At 35.4% G+C, this 19983-nt stretch overlaps 1 protein-coding gene across 3 annotated transcripts in view; it reads left to right on the top strand.

The window, feature by feature from the left end:
* The window catches only part of cntln (centlein, centrosomal protein), a 183158-nt gene that overhangs the window by 153820 nt on the left and 9355 nt on the right, over positions 1-19983 (top strand). For all 3 annotated transcript variants that reach the window (XM_039694577.2, XM_039694574.2, XM_039694584.2), the window contains 7 exons: positions 6349-6510; positions 9022-9119; positions 13942-14068; positions 14290-14427; positions 14794-14979; positions 18534-18704; positions 19073-19147. In XM_039694577.2, the coding sequence (XP_039550511.2) occupies positions 6349-6510; positions 9022-9119; positions 13942-14068; positions 14290-14427; positions 14794-14979; positions 18534-18704; positions 19073-19147 (957 nt within the window). The remainder of the gene's footprint in view (positions 1-6348; positions 6511-9021; positions 9120-13941; positions 14069-14289; positions 14428-14793; positions 14980-18533; positions 18705-19072; positions 19148-19983) is intronic.

Here is a 19983-nt window from a genome sequence, read left to right on the forward strand (position 1 = left end):
GATCCCACAGCACTGGGGGGTTTAGAGTAAAACACTTCTCCACCAGCAGATGTTCCTATGATGGAAGGAGATGCAGGTGGGAAAAAAAGAGAGCAAATTTGTCCACAAAAAAACTTTTACACCTAAAGAAATGAAAACTACTTTTTGACGTTATTCACTTGAGATGTTAGTGGTCTAGTAAAAGCTATTTTAGTCTATAAGAATGGTCAATCACATTGAGATCATGTGACCTGAATATATCTCACATCATCTTGATAAACCACCTATTATCAGACACTTTAGATTGCAGTATAAAGTCATCATTGTTAAGAGATTACGCCTGCAAATTGGGTGTTTCCATTGGTAACCAAGACATTTTGAAATTCCAGGCATTCCGATGGTTGTCAATATTAAGTCCAACATCAGTATTATATTGGTTGTCTAAAGATAATTAATTTAGTGCATTGAGTCATTTAAATATAGAGTATCTTTTAATAGAGTGTTGAAGTACTTGATTGAAATGGGGAATTTCATTAGCCGGGTGCTGTTCAACATCACTTTTCAGTGTTTCTATAATTTCAGCATTCCAGATAGTTAGTCTGTGCATTAGTGGACAAATAGTAGTATTTGTCACAAATTACATTTTGTACAAGTGAATCATTGACTCAACCAGTTTGTTAAAATACACTTATTCAGAATAGAAAAAAACTACAACTGCTGTTTCTCAGTTGATTCTGCATGAAAGTCTTTTTATTTTCATTTTACAAATATAATAATAATAACAAAAACAAAAACTATTAGCTTGCTCAAACGAACTGCCCATTTTTGCACATCGTCATATAAACATTCTTATTCTGTAAACTGTCCTTTGCCCTTTTAAACTGTCCAGAAATGTAATAAAAGTAGATCAAAGAATTTCCGTGAGAGGAGACAAAGACTAATAAGTGGAACGGGATAAAATGTTATATTCTAGAACATCAAAAAAGAGGAGGAAAGAAGAAAAAAAAATCTTCAAACAACATATTTCATTTGGATCTATTTTCTGTCGATATGTCGGTGGCTTTAACCTTTTGTTGGACTACATTTTATTGGTATTATAATATTGGTGAAAATTGACAAAGTAATGTACATTTTTTTGCATAACATGTAAATTTATTACTAATTGATCTGTTGCATAAAAGTGAAATCACAGTGAATTATTTACTCATAATGAAATGAATGTCATTACAGCTGCAAGATTACTGGTGGAATATTTAGTTTAACGGTTCTATTAACTGGAAGCAAATATAGTGCAATTTTTTGACCAAAATTTCTGTTATTTAATTTATTTAGTAGTAATTGCATCAGTTTTAAACTTCTTATTATCAGCCAAGTTTTACACTTCCGCACATTATTTGTATCCATTCATGTTCTGGTGCTTTTTTTTCTTCTGTCTGTGTGAGTGCGAGTCTGTGTTTCTTCTGTATTAGTGTTCGTGTCGGGTGTCACACTTCTCTCAGCTCACATTGATCCCTGTGCCCTTTGTGGTCTGGTATCGATCCTTTATTTTGCTCATTTTAATGTCTTTCTCTCTCTCTCTCTCTCTCTCTCTCTCTCTCTCTCTCTCTCTCTCATTATATTGCCTAGGCAGAAAAGACAAAGCTTTTGTGATAAACGGCCAAGTTCAATTAAACCTAGAAGCAGAGTAGTCATACTGTACCACAGCTGAAGTGTCACAGAGCTCCTGTAGTGATCACACGGATGTCATGTGCAATATTAGTAGAGAATGGATCTCTTATTACAGAGTCTGTGATGCATATTAGATGAGATGAATGGCTTCTCCCTTCCGTACATGTGTTAGAACTGTGGTTGATGGATATTTTAGCACCACCTTATATACTGCATCTGCTGCAGTGTAATGTGTGTGTGTGTGTGTGTCTTGTTCTCTCTAAGTGGAACACATGCTCAACAGTGAAGTGACACTTTCATCAGTCAATCACAGGGCATATCCCTGTAGAGCTTCCAGCTGCTGTCTTTCTTTCTTTCTTAAATAAAAAATCAACATATTTTTTTATTTTATTCAACAAGTGCTCCTACCACAAGCTGGTGCTGTGACACAATAAGTGTAGGTGACAAAAGTGCTCTATTTGTCCTCAATCTAAGCTCATGTTGTTACGGATGACAGAGGAAACCCACTAAATGTACTTTGACAGGTAGGACACCATCGCCTATCTACCCCCACTCAGGTCAGCCTTCTCGTCAAGATGGCTGTCACTCCTTTGAGCCGTTCAGATTAATCATAGCGGTGGGATTACGAGGGCAGTGTGGCAGAACCCCTTTCTATCACCATGGAGGAGGGACTTGACAGGCTGTTTGACAGGCCGGGCCTGTAATCTGTGTAATTTGCAGGTGTAGTCCGTGTTTCTTTTTTTGGAAGGGTCGGGATTACCTCAGGATTAGACTGCTCGTCTGACAGTGAGGCTTTCAGGAGCTGTTAACGTTAAGCCTAACTAACCTCCCCACATCTCGTCCAAGTTTGGGAAGGGAGACGAGTGTGACTGGATTCGAACCAGCTTGACAGTTTAATTTACTGCTCCAGGTGACTGACTGGTCGTGGCAATTCGTAAATCAGTGATCTGAAACGTGACAAATTAGATCAAGCTAATTTATTCTTGCAAAAAAAAAAATGATATAATATAAATAAAATATATTTTATATAATATTATATATATAATTATATTTGTATAAAATATATTCATAATTTTTGAAACACTGTGGACCATAGTGTACATACAGTTGTTTATAGCATGGGTTTTCAATCTGGGTTGTGGTAACCCACTGAAGACTGCAAAGGGAAATTAGTTCATGTTTTAACTTATTGTAGATAATAATTAAATATGTGTAACATTTAGCACATTTTATATTATTAGTATGTTGGATGTTTAAAAAAATGACAATTTTATTTGTGTCATTATACAACTTGTACAAAATTATGCAGGTTTTTTGTTATTATTTTATTTTTTGACAGCCCTAGAGTAAGCATTAGAAAATAGTAATTAAAATCTTTATTTTAAATCTTCATTATTTATTTAATGATCTCCAGATAATACTTTTTATTTTTTTTATATTTTTTTATTTTGACTTAAGTACAATGACATTATGAATTGTTTTTTTTTTTTTTTTTTTTGCGACATCAAATATTTTTGTCTTTATCACACGTATTAATGTTTTCTGTTTGTCACTGTATAAATGTAGATTTTTACACATTTTAAAATGTACAGTACCATGCAAAAGTCTTAGGCCGCTACCAACTTTGTTGTTTACGAATGTTTTAATGACAGTCCATATTTATGTTTCAGTCTCTTTATTAAGATTCAAACAGAAATACAGGAAATATGTACAAAAAAAGTAACAAAATTAAGTAAAAATAAAAAGATAAAATGGCTTCTTTAAGCAAAATCAGTATTTAGTGTGACCTCTTGTACTTCTTCCAGTTTCTCAAAGAAGAAACTCTGGGAAACTTCTCATCATGTTTTGAAAGTTTTCCAGTCATTTTCCATTCCATTTAGGTTAATAAAGATATCTGTTTTCCTGCTATGGGCTCTATGCACGGCGTTATTTCCGGTGAAGGATTAAGGATGCTCGATAACTTCCGCCGATCATAGAGTCCAATGCAATACCGAGAATTTATAATTGAATTTTATACTCCATGGTTATTATACTAATGAAACGTTAGTCACAAAAACAGATAAAACAGACACCCCTCGTTGTGTTTATGCTTCTTTTTAAAATTATATTAAATAAACATAACTATATATAAAATTACATCTAAACGTATGTACGTTTCGTTTCAAAGACGGGAGGACAATATTGAAGACTCTGCCATAATCCCGTTTTGTCCGGGGTTTTTTTTTCTTCGGTTCTTTAATCTACACAACCGGAAATGGACGAGCATCCTTACGTCAAATGCGGAACTTATGCGTGTATATAGCCCATTGCACAAGTTTGGACAAGTGGAGGTCACTAAATACTTGCCTTTTTAGCCTATAGAACCATTTCTCTTGGATTTTTTTTTCTGTTTTTTTAATACTGTTTTTTTTTTTTTTTTGTCATGTTCTAATAAAGAGACTGATAAGTAACTACCATATTTAGGGTCATTATACCATTGCTAAAACAACATCTAATGGTGGACTTTTTGCACAGTACTGTATGTTTTCACATTTATACCTTACATTTATAAAGGGGTCATATAATGACATTTTTATACAAGTTAATATGATGTTTAGGGTCTAAATAAAAACTTGTTTTTTTTGTGCTTTGGCAGATACAGGCTTTAACAGTTTGTGGCCTGAGAGCCTATCGTGATCTGCAGCTATTTAGAACTAAGAATATGGAATAAGTGACAATAAGCATCAAGATATCACAGTAATATACTTTATAATATACCTTTATTAAAAATTCTCATTAGTATTTTAAGAAAACACAAATTTTACCTGGTCAAAAGCAGCTCTGTTTTCAGCACGCCGTTTCAGTGCATATGCCTTTAAATGATAATGAGTTTCGCTCACTCCGCCCCTCTATTCTGTGGGCGTTTTGACATAATACACGTGGAGTGTTGCCTTGACAACAGTTGAGGGTATATTTTGGAAAAACAATGGCAGCGGGAGTCTCTGAGGACACATCTGTGCAACCGTATCAGTTTGAACCGGAGTCGGAGAAGTTCGACAATTAAGGCTCGAACAGGACGTTTCTGAATGGTTGGTTAACATAATGTCACTTTGATTTATTTTTGTATGCACTGGCTGGGTAGAGTAGTAAGATACGAACGCTCTGTGTTTACTGATGTATACGTTAGTTCGTTGACAGATTGAAGTTAAATAATAGTCATGAAAAATGCGATTTTCAAAAAATAATATAAAGGTTAATAAAATTTTACACTCACTTTTTCTGGAGGTGCAGAGGGAACATAAATAGTTGGTACCGATTCTTTTTTCAGGAGCAGCTTCTTAGCAAAACCAGCTTTATACGGACCCTCGTTTATAAAGCAGTCTGCTGAGAAATGATTCGCGCTAACATGAAAGCATTGACGTTGCTCGTGGGGAATATTCGCTTCGAAAACAAAACTCAGCCAGTGTGTCTTCAGTGATTCGGATTTAGGAACATCAAAATGACTGCTTTGTTCGCTATTACACACAAGAACAGAACACCACAATCGCTTAGACGTTAGACGCCATTCCCCTCCTGCGTATTAACAATGACGGACTATGAAGACAGCTCGCTCAGGGCGGGGATGTGTTGAAACGCTGCTGTCAATCAACAATCGTGGGAGGGGCGTCCAACCGTGTGACGTTACTCAGTCGAACGGCTCGATTTGAGACGGGAAAACGCATAAGGAGATCAAAACACACAGAGGCACTGCAGTGCCAACGCACATTTCAGTACAATCAACTTGTGAAAGTACATGTACATTATATGACCCCTTTAAATGTCTAGCTTCACATTTTTCGAAGGTTATCATCATATGAGGTCCTTGGCATTATCAAATCTGAAAATCTGTGTTTTATTTGCTTTTGGGGGGGCAGTGGATGTGTGTGGATGTAGACAGAAAGCCACATGATCCTCCAGTGCAGAGTCATTTACAAACCCTCATATTATTGGAAACAGTATCAATGCATTTTAGTATGATGCCGGCATGACTTTCATTAGTGCAAACCTAAAAAAAAGAGACAGAGAGAGAATGCTCTATTAAAAGGTCAGAACCCAGATATCAGCAGTTGCATGAATGGCAGTTGCATGAATTCCACGAGGGAGAGAGAGAGAGAGAGAGAGAGAGTTGAGTTGCCATGCCACGCCACATAGGTTATGATAGGTGCAGTAAGAAATCATTATGTTTGGACAGAGAGTGAAGTATCACAACTGAGTGTTGTTTAAAATTCTGTGGTTTTATTCCCCAAACAGGGATTTGTGTTATTCATTTAGTTCTATGCAGTAACTGTGTGTGTGTGTGTGCGTTAGTGAGTGAGTGCAATTAGCCCTGGTGCTCAGCTTTCAGCTCTACGCAGTGTTGATAAACTCCCAGAGTGCACTGGGACGAACCGACAATGGCTCTATTAAGGCTGACAATCAACAGAATAACGGAGGAATGATCTGCCTCCTTATTAGCATATGGCTTTAATCGGATTTAGGGCTTTAATCGCAAACTCAAATGTAGTCCTGAGCCTAAATAATTCTCCTTAATCATAAAACCAACCAGAAACTGTTTAATCAGACTTTTGCCTTTTTGTTGTGCTGTTCACTTAATTGATATTTATCTGCTCTGTTGTTACGCAGCTGTTGTTAGAGCTCCTACATGTGGATTTGTTTATTTGTTGTTTGTGTGTTGGTGAGCAGAAGCAGGCGTGCGAGCTGGCTGGTCTGGAGCAACAAAAGGCGTCTCTGCAGATGGAGTTAGAGCGGTGGAGACATATCCGACAGCAAATACCGGTGAACCCCCATGCCATGGAACCGGAGCGCATGCAGGCCCAAGTCAAACAGCTCACTCAACGACTGAAGGTCTCTTACAATTATTTTCAGTTCAATAGGAACAGTTTCTACATTTGACTGATAGATTAAAACAGTAACCTGTGTGGAACGATTCGCATCAGTACAAAACAAATGGACATTATGACAATGGTTTATGCAATCACTGTTTTTAGAAATATTTGTCTTTATAAAGTGGTTATTTTAGGTCATTTAATAACTCTTTTTATAACTAACATTTGCGGTCACTTATATAGCTATATTTCTGAAGAATATAACAATTAATTCATCACAGGCAAACAATATTCATATTATACAGTACAATACCAGATTTATTAGCAAGCTATATTATGAAGCAAGGTATAATATAATATAATATAATATGAATTATGTGAATTATTATAAAAATATTTCAGAATGTTCAATAATTGTATTATTTGTGTATGTAAAGCAGTGGTTTCTAGTAGTTAACAAGTTTCTAAGACTATTAAGATAAGGAAATGAACCCATTGTTGATATTTTACTAAATAAATTAAATTAAACTGTGAAGTGCAGCATCTAATTTTATTTGGTCACCTATTCAGTCATTTATCTTATAAAATAAATGGTGACCAATGGCTATAGATATGTGCATATTCAAAAATGCACAATCGCATGATGCTGTAGATTTGATAAGCACTGGGAAGTTGTCATTCATGAAATAATGTTCAAACATTAAAGTTTGAGGTTCTCCATTTGTTAACTTCACTGTTAAGGGTCACTGTTATATTCCAGTGCACTATTTTTTGAGTTTTTCTATGTAAACGCACTAGACTGACGTGTTTTACCGTTGCACTGGCGTATTGCATTCTAAAGACGTGATACTCACGTTGAATTAAGACCTTGCGTATTTTCCCCATTCCACTGCCCGCATCTTGCTTTTTTCAAAGCAAAAACATGTTCTGTGTGAACCAGCCCTCACATTGTTTTCCTTATTTATTTATTTATTTTTTCTCCTATAAACAAGTCAGTGTGTTAAAAGCTGGTGACACTTTTGGTGTATAATATCAGGAAACTGATTTATGGGGTCTGGCACTGCTCTTTATGTTTCTGTGTTGGGCTCAATGATAGTGTCATGTTCAAGAGACAGGAGACTGTGTGTGTGGGTGTGTGTGAAATGCAGTCAGGATGTGTGCTACATAAACGAGTCCTCCGTTCCTTTCAACTAAAGACAAGGTGCACATACAAATATCCATCATTCACATGATCACAGGCATCCCACCAACTCAACCTGTCGTCAGAGTTTTCAGACGCTCTGTGCGTGTTCCTCTTACCTTGACACACATTCACAGAGGTTGAGCAAATGTGCCACTAAATAGATCAAAACCCAGCGTAATAAGTAATGCTATAAATTATAAAAATATAAATTTACTGTGGGACAAAAAATAATTTTAGATTCAGTGACAAATAAGCATGTCTGAGACCTGTCATGTTTTTAGAATTGTATTTGTGTGGGTTTCAAGCATTTTTTAGAGCCTTTAAATAAAAAGGTTAAATAAAAAGGCTCTAAAAAAGACAGTATAGCCATTAAGTAAATAAATATTTCCCTTACTTTGAATATTTGACTCTGAGTGCATGTCTTGTTCATTTAAAAAGAAAAAAAAAAAACGAATATACAAAAAAACTACAATAATCTAACCTATTTTTTGTTTATTTGTTTGTTTTGCAAATTATGAATTTTCATGTAGTAGATTACTTTTTTTTTTTTTACATCTAAAAAAAACTGACCATGGCGGACATTCATCAGTATCTACAGGGGTCCTCCCTGTGATTTATTATTGAAACTGAAATTATTATTTCATTGTCATGATAACAACAGGGCTTGCTGTATTTTACTGAGTAAGTTTGAGCCACCTTTTTTCTTAAAATATTATGCTTTTTTTTATTAGTATTAACAACTAATATTAACAAAAAATGAGCATTTGTTACAAAATTTCTAAATTTGTGTTAATGATGGTTAATAAAAATCCAACCGTTTATCTGAGGTCCATTAAAGACTATTAACAGATACAACTTTTGATTTTAATAATGTAGATTGATAAATGATTTAGAAATATTTTTCACTGAGGGTCAACTAATATAGTAAATGAACCTCATTGTAAAGTGTTGCCCAAATAATAATAAAAAAAGATATATCAAACTCCTTAGTTTACCTTTTTGAAAGAATTTTAATCCCATATTGTACTTAATTGCTTTTTGTCCAGACTGATACTTTTTTAACTTTAAGCCACACCTATTAATTTAAGCCTCACACATAATATGTCTAAATAAATATACTTTTTTTTTTAATAACTGTATATATCTCGACAAAAAAAATTAGTGTCACAACATTGACCTATAAAAGAAACTAGAGCCAATACACGGGACATAAGTAGATGTGTTTCTGTGAAACAGATGTGAAACAGCATCCTCATCAAGCATCCCGATGGCTCAATACTCATAAATGAGTCGTGCACAATGGGATATCAAATGATAGGATAAATGTGTGACTCTTTCTCTCCACAGAGTGCCAGCAGTGAGATGAGCAAACACACTGCTGCTAACAAGAGCCTGAGGGCTCAGTTAGATGAAAGAGATCAGACTCTGAAAGAACTGCACGAGAGGTAAATGCGCTCTATCCCCTCTCTTTCCTTCAGTCTTGAGGTATTCTCACTTCTTCACCCTCTCTTTCTCGTGCTCTGGGTCACTTTTGCAGTGTCTGATTCCACCATGTGGCAGACTTCAACACCGGATTTTGAAATGCGTGAAGCTGGCTATGTGCAGAGAGAGGAGGTGTAATTTCCTTCCCATGTAGTTATGCACTATTGTCATAAGATGTCTTGCCCTGGGCACCGAGTCTGACAATCTGTTGTGTTAACTGCATTCCATCTCCCTGTCCTTTTTATTTTCTTCCTTCGTCACTTGATTCTAGCCCATCTCAGTGAAAAAAAACATGTATCTTATAGTAAATAATACATTTAGTGAGATTTAGCTTGAAAAAAAATTGTGATATATATATTTTTTTTCCTCTCAAGGAGATTTCTTGTTTTAAAGCTACACTGTGTATGTTGATTCTCAGCAAAAAAACACACAAAAAAAAACATTTCAAAAGTATATGTGCTCATTTATGTGTAGTTACTTCTACCAAGTAATCAAGTATTCTCCTAAGCATAGAATATGCCATTTAAAATAGATACGAGCTAGTCCTATTGCGCCTCCGTCTTGAAAATACATACCTGTGAATTCAAGCTTCGCTCTTCGCGCTTTTACACTCAGTGGCACCGTGACAAATGCGAGGGGGAGATTACTCGCGACTCCCGGCAGATTTGAAAGCCTGTTTAAGATGGAGGATCACGCCTATTCTCAAGGACATGTTGTGCATTGGTTGTGCATAATGCAAGTTAAATAGAGAGACTGACACAGACAAAGCTTATAATATATTTTTAGAAATATTCACATATTCATACGACAAGTATTGCCCTGTTTCAGTCTACAGTAAATGCAACAAATATTTCAATTGTCCTTGGATGACTAAAGGTTTACAAAATGCATGCAAAAAGAAAAATAATCTCTATAAAGTATTTATTAAACTGAAAACTAAAGAAGCAGAGAATAGATATAAGTTGTATAAGAATAAGTTAACGGATGTATTAAGAATAGCCAAGAAATGTTATTATAAGAAATTATTGATTGATAATAAAACTAGTATAAAAGGAACTTGGGAGGTATTAAATAGCATTATCAAAAAAGGCTTAAAAAAAACGACTTATCCTGAATATTTTGTTGATGCACATGGTGAATATCATACTAAGAACAGGGTAGTGAATAGCTTTAACGATTTTTTTGTAAACATCGGCCGTGACTTGGTATCAAGTATCCCAGATGAACAAATAGAGCACAATATTGATAAAATTGAGATAAATTCAAACACCATTTTTCTTTCGGCAGTTAGTGAGGAAGAAGTAATGGATATTGTTCAAAAGTCGAAAAATAACTACTCGATGGACTGTTATTCCGTCAATATGGCATTATTAAAAAAAGTTATAAATAACATTAAAGCACCCTTAACGCACATTTGTAATCTGTCACTTCAAAATGGTTGTGTTCCCAAGAAGATGAAAATTGCCAAAGTTATTCCACTATTCAAAAATGGAAATAAACATAACTTTAACAATTATAGACCAATTTCATTGCTTCCTCAATTTTCAAAAATTCTAGAAAAGATATTTAATATTCGTTTAGAAAAATTTGTTGAAAAATATAATTTGATAAATGAAAGTCAATATGGATTTAGAAGCAAGAGATCTACATCTATGGCTATAATTGATGCCACAGAAGGATTATCAAATGCATTAGACAATAAAAAATTTACCATTGGAATTTTCATTGATTTGAAGAAGGCCTTCGACACAATTAATCATGCAATATTATTTAAGAAATTGGAAAGGTATGGGATACGAGGGGTAGCGGGCAATTGGATAAAAAGCTTTTTAAGTGATAGAATGCAATATGTGCAAATGGGGGAGTCCTCTTCTGATTGTCGTTTAATTTCTTGTGGTGTCCCTCAAGGGTCCGTATTGGGCCCCAAACTATTCAATTTGTACATCAATGATATATTTAATGTTTCTAAATTACTCAAGTTAGTTTTGTTTGCAGATGATACCAACATTTTCTATTGTGATGACAATTATGATAAAGTTATTAATGTTGTAAATACGGAATTAAGGAATATTAAAGAATGGATGGACAGTAATAAATTGTCTTTGAACTTAGATAAAACTAAAGCCATTTTATTTGGTAATCATAAGGAAAAAATGGATAAGATGATTGAGATAGACGGGTTACAAATTGAATATGTCTCTGAAATAAAATTTTTAGGAGTTATAATAGACAGCAAACTAACTTGGAAAACTCACATCAGGCACATAAAAACCAAAGTCTCCAAAAGCCTTGCGATAATAAATAAAGCCAAACAGGTACTTGATGAGAATGCACTACGTATCTTGTATTGTTCCTTAATTTTACCGTACTTAACTTACTGTGTTGAAGTATGGGGAAATAACTATAACAACTTAATACAATCACTATTTATTCTACAAAAAAGGGCGATACGCATTATAAACATGGCTGATTATCTTGATCATACAAATCCACTCTTTCTTAAATCTAAATTATTAAAAATACAGGACCTAGTTAAAGTTAATATAGCAAAATTTTTATTTAAAGTATTTCACAACCTTTTACCTTCTAACATACAAAAGTTATTTACACATAGTGAGAAGTCTTATAGTTCGAGGAGTTATGGGAACTTTGTAATACCTATGGTCAGAACAACTAGGAGAAGTTTTTGTGTGTCTGTATGTGGAGTTAAACTTTGGAATAGTTTGGGGCTGGAATTGAAACAAAGCAAAAATATTCATCAATTTAAAGTACATTATAAACAGAAGGTTTTATCGCAATATATGTCGGAAATGGTTTAATTTTGTGAGTTGTATTCACTGTATTTTGTTAATATTACCCTGTAGGTATTGTGATTACCATTGTTGGTATTTTCTTAGATGTATCCATGTGTCTATACTCTGTTTTATTTTACCTCGTAGGTAATTGATTACCATTGTTGGTATTATTATAATTGTTACCTGAGTTCATGATCATGGTGCGTATTTAGGATATGTTTTGTTTTGTTTTGGTATTGTTTTGCCTTGATGAGGGAGAAAGGGTTTCCCTTCCTTCCCTTCTCATGTTTTCATTTATGTACTTATATTCAGAATTGCTATCGAGTATTATGATATTGTGTAAGGAAGTAATTATTATTGTTTTGTTTTTCCTGTTTTTGGTAACCGGGGTGGGTTCAAATAAGTTTGACTTCTATCCACTCCGTTTCGAGCAATAGATTTAGGTTTGGTTAAAGTCGATGTAAATATTATGAATTTAAAGGCTTGTACAGATTAACCAAAATGCTGCGCATTGCCTTGTCATGTGTAACTGTATATTGCTCGAAATAAATAAACAAATAAATAAATAAATAAATAAATAAATAAATGTATCTAGGATATTTTTCCTCGCATCAACGAGCATGTTAATCTTGGAATAATACGGCCACGTTTGGAGTTAAAATGCCCTCGGAATGGGAGGGGCTAGTCAGTTTATAGTCTTATTCAATTTCACCGCTAGATGGGTGATATTCCTACACAGTGTAGTTTTAAGTATGTTCACATTTCTACTGGAAAACAAAGGCATGGATTGAGAATAGGATTTTTTATTTATTTTTTTTCGCCAGTATGTGCATGCTAAGGAACATGTGAATGTCACAGCGTGTGTCCGCATGCTGGTAAAACGCAGAGGTTTCATGCCAGTCAGTGACAACATGTGAAATCACAGATGAGGAATCCCTGTGAGCGGTAGCCACCTTACGCCACGCAGCTTGTTTAAATGAAATACATGTCTAGACGCTGTAAAAAATACATCTGCTGCACTGCCTTCAAATAAAGTGAATTTCAAAGCATGCTGCCATGTCCTGAGTCAATATCCGGCGCAGAGGTCTCTGCCTTATTCATAAAGGCCTGCCTTTCATGTGCCGCCTGTTGTCTTTCCATATCATAAATGTATTCATCTCCTTTGTTTTCTACTGCAAACTGTGCATCCATGATCTATAAAAGCACTTACAACTGTATTAGCATCCAAAATGCATTTTGAATTAGCAATCTAGCAGCTCGACACCAAAGAGACAAAGCGGGGAGTGCGAAGCAAAGCAAACATTCAAACATTTCAGCGGGCTGTTCTGAGGCTCGTGTCGGTCATCAGTATCACCGTCCCGCTATTCTTCTTGGGCACGCTTACCCCTAAAATAAATGTTATAGATCTAATTGCCATTTGCTCTCTTGAGCTTTGGGAAAGATGGAGTGAAGTGGGGGAGGATGGGTGAAGCGTGGCTGTAAGTCAACAGGAGAAACGGCTTAGTCCACTCTACAGCGGGGTCAATATGGGTTTTCTCATTAATGGCTGTTGGGTAACCTGACTCCATTTCCCCAGGCCACCCAGTCTTATTTAATTTAATGTCACTCCAATAAGAAGCTCTCACATTTATTCAGTGCATTTGCTTCAGGCACTCTCTCTCTGGAATTTAAGGATATTTATTTAAAAGGACCTTTACTCATCATTACAGCAGCTCTGGTCAAGGAGGCAGTCCATAAAACAGCCCTCAAATGTTAACATATTCCAACACTTTTATGTCCCGGAGATGTGTAGATGTTTAAACTATTTAGTAGCGAATCTGGTGACTACTGGAATTTTATTTATTTTCTCTCTGTTTGATTATAAATTGCCATTTGTTATTTTTTTTTTTTTAAGTGAGTGAGTCCACATTAAAAAAAAAAATGTTGGTTTGTTTCTGAAAATGAAAAAAAAAAAAACCTTAAATGTTTATCTGAATGGCTTTGCGTACAGGATCGGTGTTTTAGAGAGGGATGTGACGATGAAAAGGCAGCTGGTGGAAGATGTCCGGAGCAGACTAAAGATTTGCCAGGACTCTGAGCGGAGTCACAGAGCAGTAACTGAAGATTTAGAGAAGAAGGTAGGTCCCGCTCAAACAAAAGAGACTGTACTAGCCATGGCAACAGCCTTGGAGCAACCTGGAATTAATTATTCTCTCTGCCATTATTGATCGTGTCACTCATCCAGAGTCTGAACTTCCTAGTCTTCCACGTAACTGTCTGTTTCAAAATATTGAAGTAATTGAAATTTTGCTCTTAGTGACCCCAGTCTAATTTAATAACAATTGCTTTTCTTTGTTAGATAAAATCTCTCTCCGAGGAGTCAACTAACCGGAAAGCCCTGGTCGACTCTCTGAAGAGAAGATTGACCGTTGCCACCGCAGAAAAAAACCAGCATGAGACAACCAGCCAAAAACTCAAAGAGGAGCTTCAGAAAAAGGTTTAATAGCTTTGACTATCTATCTGCATCAATCACATTTCCATCACACAGTAATTTCAATGTCACTTTAGTGAAATGCTCTGTAAATGAAGCACTCTTTTTCAGCTTCTCCTTCATTGTCTTCCTTTTTTCTTTTTTATTATTCACCTAATTACCATTAGTCTTGTTTGATGTTTGGCCTCAATTCCATACTTTGCCCCAGTTTCATCTTATGCTATTGATCTCTGGATTCATTCTATAATTTGACTAGATATCTGTACTGTATATCTGTTATTTACCTATAGTGTACTGTCCTAAATCATGAAATAATTGTGAGATTAGTGTTTATTTGGGTGGGATTTCTTATTTCTGTGTGCATATCCCCAGGAGCAGAGAGTGACTGTCCTCCAGGTGCGGATAGGTGAATGTGATCAGGCCATGGCTGAGCTGGAGCGGACTGCGTCCCAACAGATGCATGGTTTAGCCGAGCAGAGCTCTCAGGCTCTGGAAACACTGCAGAGAAAACTCACGCTCGCTGACTCTCAGCTGCACCAGTTACGCACATTCACTGAGGTATTTCAACTGTCCGACGTATAGTTTGTCATCATTTTAGCTTTAGGCTTTTCAAACTTGGTATTAAGATCCGTCTTGAGCAATACGTTCATATTATTTGTTTAAGCCGATGCCTAGTACTTTTTTTTCACCTAACATGTCAAATGTGTGACCACTTGCAATTCTGTTTTGCAGAGAAATTGTTTTTATTAATAATATGTGTTCTGCACATTTCATATTATGTTGATTTCAGACATATCAAAGAAGTGCCATCATTGTCTGTTTTTTTTTTTAACAAATATTGAATGGTTATTTTCTTTTAAAGCTGCATGTAACCAGCAAAATTGACAGGTGAAGAGGCAACCTTTGTTGTCAGGACAGATTAGAATTTCCATTACAAATGCAGTGAGGTCATTTGCGTTTCCAGCTACCTCTGAATGTGTTCAGATCACGATACATTTTTTACACCTGTATTTACACTCTCCACTTGTGATCAGATCACCTCAAACAGATCTTAAAGTGTAAACAGGGTGTTACATATGAGGTATGATCAATATGCAAACCTTACGGGGGAAAAAAACATATGGATTCCACTCCAAAACTTCTTTTGCAAAAATCTGTCATCAAAACCCAGCATGTTGTGTAGCCTGTGGTTTCGTATAGTCAACATAGTTAACCTGTAGCTGATTCCTGCTAGTGTGTTAATGATGGTCCCTGTAGACGGCCCAGCTCTCTGGCCTACATCCCCCTGTCATGGATTGATGAGCTTTGAACATGCCATCCTGTCAGGAAGCTTCAAGCGGGATCTTTTGGGATGATCATAATGACATTTGGCGATCCATCGAAGAGCTTTGTTTGAATTATGCAAATGCACGTGGCCTTGAGTAATTGATAACATGTAGTGTGCTATAGTGCAGCTGTAGCAGAGAAATGATTTCATGCTTTTAATTGTCTTCTCAACTTGAGGACTAGTTGAAATTGCATTAAATGCTTACTGCACTAATAAAGACATCTTTAAGACAGCGTGTTAGATTAGTACGTCATTAAGAAACCGACTCTGTCCACACTTTACTTTGTGGTACTGGTAAACATTTCCTTCCCCATTCAAATGGTGGTGAGAGTGAAAAATGGCAAATGTCACAAAAGATTTAAGATAACGTCTAATTTATTTTCTCGGTAATTTCCTCCATAGTTTATCTTCTAATACAATCCAGCGTGGTTTAATGCAGGTAAGTCGTTTAAAGAGGAATTTTTCTCCTCGGCTCCTCTAATCCTCCTCCTCTGCGAGGGAGCTGGTAAATTGGCCCTGTGACTAGGGTGATTGTGGGTAAGAGCCCTTCTCCTCTTGGCCCCCATCACACTATCCTGCAGTACGGTTGGCTCTCGAGAAGCGGCCAGGGGAGCTGTGCAGAGTATGTGATAAATTCGCTTAATCTCTTTCTGGATTTTTCTGTGCGCTGGGCTTAGGTCAATTGAATCTACCCTTTGACTAGTGACAGTGAATATCTATTAAGCTTTAAATAAAGTCATAGGCTCTTTTGACAGTTTGTTGATGAGCTGAGCATTCCTTTGGAGAATTTTGAATGTTGCTGATTTAATAATGTTTATGTAGTGTATGTAAATGCAAAGTGAAAGTGGAGTGAAAGTTCACATTGACCGATTTATCTCAATTGCACAGGAATTTTCCTCTACTGCCAACAAAGATTATTTGCATTATTTGATGATTATTAACTCTTTACATTTGTTACTCTATACCCAATTGCTAGTGCATATTTGTATAACAGTGGCATTTGTATAATCTACTCTCAGTTTATCAGGGGAAACAAATGATATACAATTTATATTTACCTACTAATTGTAAAACTTAATGACAAGACAATCTTTTTTGGTTGTATCTGTTGAATACACATCCATGTAATAAACAATTACTGAGTTAAATTTCATTTTTTATGTTTTTTGCGAATTTAAAGTAAGCAAATGTGATAAATGTCCTGATATGGTAAAACCAAAAAAATGGCCCCAGACTATCTGATTTTTATAATGAAGTAAATCGCTTTAGTAACATATGACCTGGTTTTGAAATGGCTGTTTGTAGAATGCCAGAGGAGAAGCGTTGTTTGTTTGTTTGTTAGAATGATACTCTATTTGAAATTGAAATATTCCCTAAACATTTATATTTTAAAAACTCAGGAGACCTGGATATATGGATATCAAAATCAGACAGAATGGGCTGAGAATTATTTTCTCACTTTTGTCTATACTAAGTATATATTGTTATTATTATTCGCTCTGGGGTAGGGTGGGTAAAAGACAATTGTTAGAGGAAAAGAGAAATATTGTTTATATTTTGTTTTTGCAATTAAAGATATTGGGGAAAATATTATAATATATAGTTTTAACTGTTATATAGTATATATATATTTTTCCCCAAACAAATATTAATAAAATATTATGCCAAAAGATAAGCAGTGAAGCAGTTTTGTTATTATTTTGGAGAAAAAAAAAAGTGGAAACGAACACTCTCAAGACTGTATGTCAAGGTCAATGAGTCTCTTAAAATATCATCTTCTTTTTTTCTTGGCAGCAAACTGCACATTTACGCTCAATTGCAGCCTGTTAAGTCACCTCTGCTTTGAAGTACGTCTAATCTTTTTCTCCCCCTAATGTACATAAAAGAATGTTTTTAGAATTTACACCTTATAGAGACATTTGCTAGTTAAAATGCTTTAGTTCCTAATGGCAATGCTGCACATTCGCAGTGTGTGAAAATGAGGACGCAAGACTAACCTTTATGTAATCCTGTAGCATCCCCTGAAATATAATGAAGATCCATTTAAAGTATTTATGATGGAGGCTTTATGAAACAAATAACGGTGATGGGGAGATGTGGGAAATGGAGCATGCCCCAAAGAACTGTGCTCTGATCAACCGCGTGTGATTGCTCTCACTTATACTTCTGTGGGTTAACCTGGAATCACACACACACACACACACAGAGACTGTCCATTCCAAGGTCAGGTTTTCACAAGGCTTATGGGGAATGATACAAGAGATTATTGCTACGATCAATAAGCTGAAAATGAAACAAAGGGGAGCTCACTTTATTGACTTTCTCATGTACAGTGGCAGCTTTAACATTTAATTGTCTCTCAGTATTTAGCAACAATTCCCATTTAGCTCGCTCAACGGGCCCAACAAAGAATAAGACCCAACGTTACCCACCGCCATTTTAAGAGCCTCTCGTCTCCCCATTATTTGCACTCTTCTGAGAGCACCTCTTATAATATGTGCCATACAAAAAGGAAGTAAATCAAAGTGTGTGCTTTTTAGCAGCTTGTCGTCTCTTATGTGCAATTCGTCTCCAAATCAACACGAGAGCCTTCGAAATTTCAGTGGATCTTGCATCAAGAGTCGAGAGCATTCGGCTACTCGTTCAGGCTGCTCCCAATTTGACGAAATCATCCCTAACTTTGAGCTCTTGATCACACCACGTTCTTTAGACCTTTAGCCATTTTAGATGTACTGTAAGAGACTATATGTTTATGCGTATGTCTATTTTCACCATTATTTTTTAGGCACTGGCTAATGAATTGGCACAGAATGTGGAGGATGCTAAAGCCCGTTTGAGGAGGAAGAAAAAGGGTGAAAAAGAAGGAAACAGAATGTCGAAATGCTCACTAGTGAAAGCAGCATCTATCCTCAACATGACAGAAACAGACCTGGTGGACATGCTGGACACAGATGAGGTCAGTATTGACTGAGTATTGTGGGAAACAAAAGATAGTTACATGTAGAATAACGTGTATTACAAATAACTTAATAGTCAAATGAACATTCCAAAAATGTATTCATTATTATTATTATTGTTACTATTACTATTGCCAACCAAACCTTCATTTGGTATAATTTGTACAATTTGTACCAATATTGTACTCATAAGTGTTTCAAGTACTTTATTTTTTATTTTTTTTTTCATTTTCAAATATTTAAGCTGGGCTGCTTTGGGGGTCATCCCGTGACACCGTTGCACTCCTACACACCCACACAAAAGAAATTTAGAGTATTTTCTTCATGGCTTTTAACAGCATTTCCGGCCATGTTTTGTGATTTGCAGTGTGAGGAGGCGTGTGTGGGTCGTGGGCCAGACACAGATTGGACTGAACATGTACAGCACATCCTTCAGCAGCAGGTTTGATTTTATTAGCAACTAAAAACAAATAGTATTCACATTTTATCAATATACATAATTTTGTTAAAGTGGTGCTTTAAGGGAAAATGAATGTTTTTGTTTTTTGTTTTTTTTAAAACATATCTACAGATATTAAAATGAACAATAATCTTTTAAGGCCCTTTCACACTGTGAAAAAGCAAAGGAAATCGCAAATGAATGTTCTATTCATTGGTCTATATTTGTCAGGCTGAACATAAAGCAAAATCAAGGTACAATAGATGGTGCGCCGTGAACGCATCTTTCAGCTGCCCTGCCATCTGGCTATCAGAAGAACAGGAGCATGAGAGGCACTATTACTATTATTTCAGCAATAATTTCTGAAAATTGTAACAGATGGGACGTTTAGCTAAAGTAAAGTCATTTCTCTTGTGGAATTTAATCATAAAAGGTCAGAAGCAAAAACATTGGACCATAAATTATATCTCAATGTGTATTATTTAATGTATCATTTAATTATTAAATATTTGCATCATTTGATTTGATTTATTTCAGTAAATACTCAAAATATAGAATCTTGTTAAAGAAATACGTTTGTCCTAATTATTAAATATGCTGATAGATATTTTTTTTTTTTGCCTGTATAGTCTAAACAAATTGAAACACACTTCTTTTCCACACTTATTTAAAAATTAACTGTATGCATTAACTACAATACAAATTTAAATCTTTTGACAGTCCTAGATTGTATTAAATAAAAAGGTAATTAATGCAAGGAAATGAAGAAAATTCACATATAAAATTGTAGTGAAAGAATGTGGTTTTGTGTGGGTAATTAAAAATACGTACAAAAGAAT

Source organism: Pimephales promelas, chromosome 6 (assembly GCF_988280905.1).
Source record: "Pimephales promelas chromosome 6, fPimPro1.hap1.1, whole genome shotgun sequence".
Lineage (NCBI taxonomy): Eukaryota > Metazoa > Chordata > Actinopteri > Cypriniformes > Leuciscidae > Pimephales > Pimephales promelas.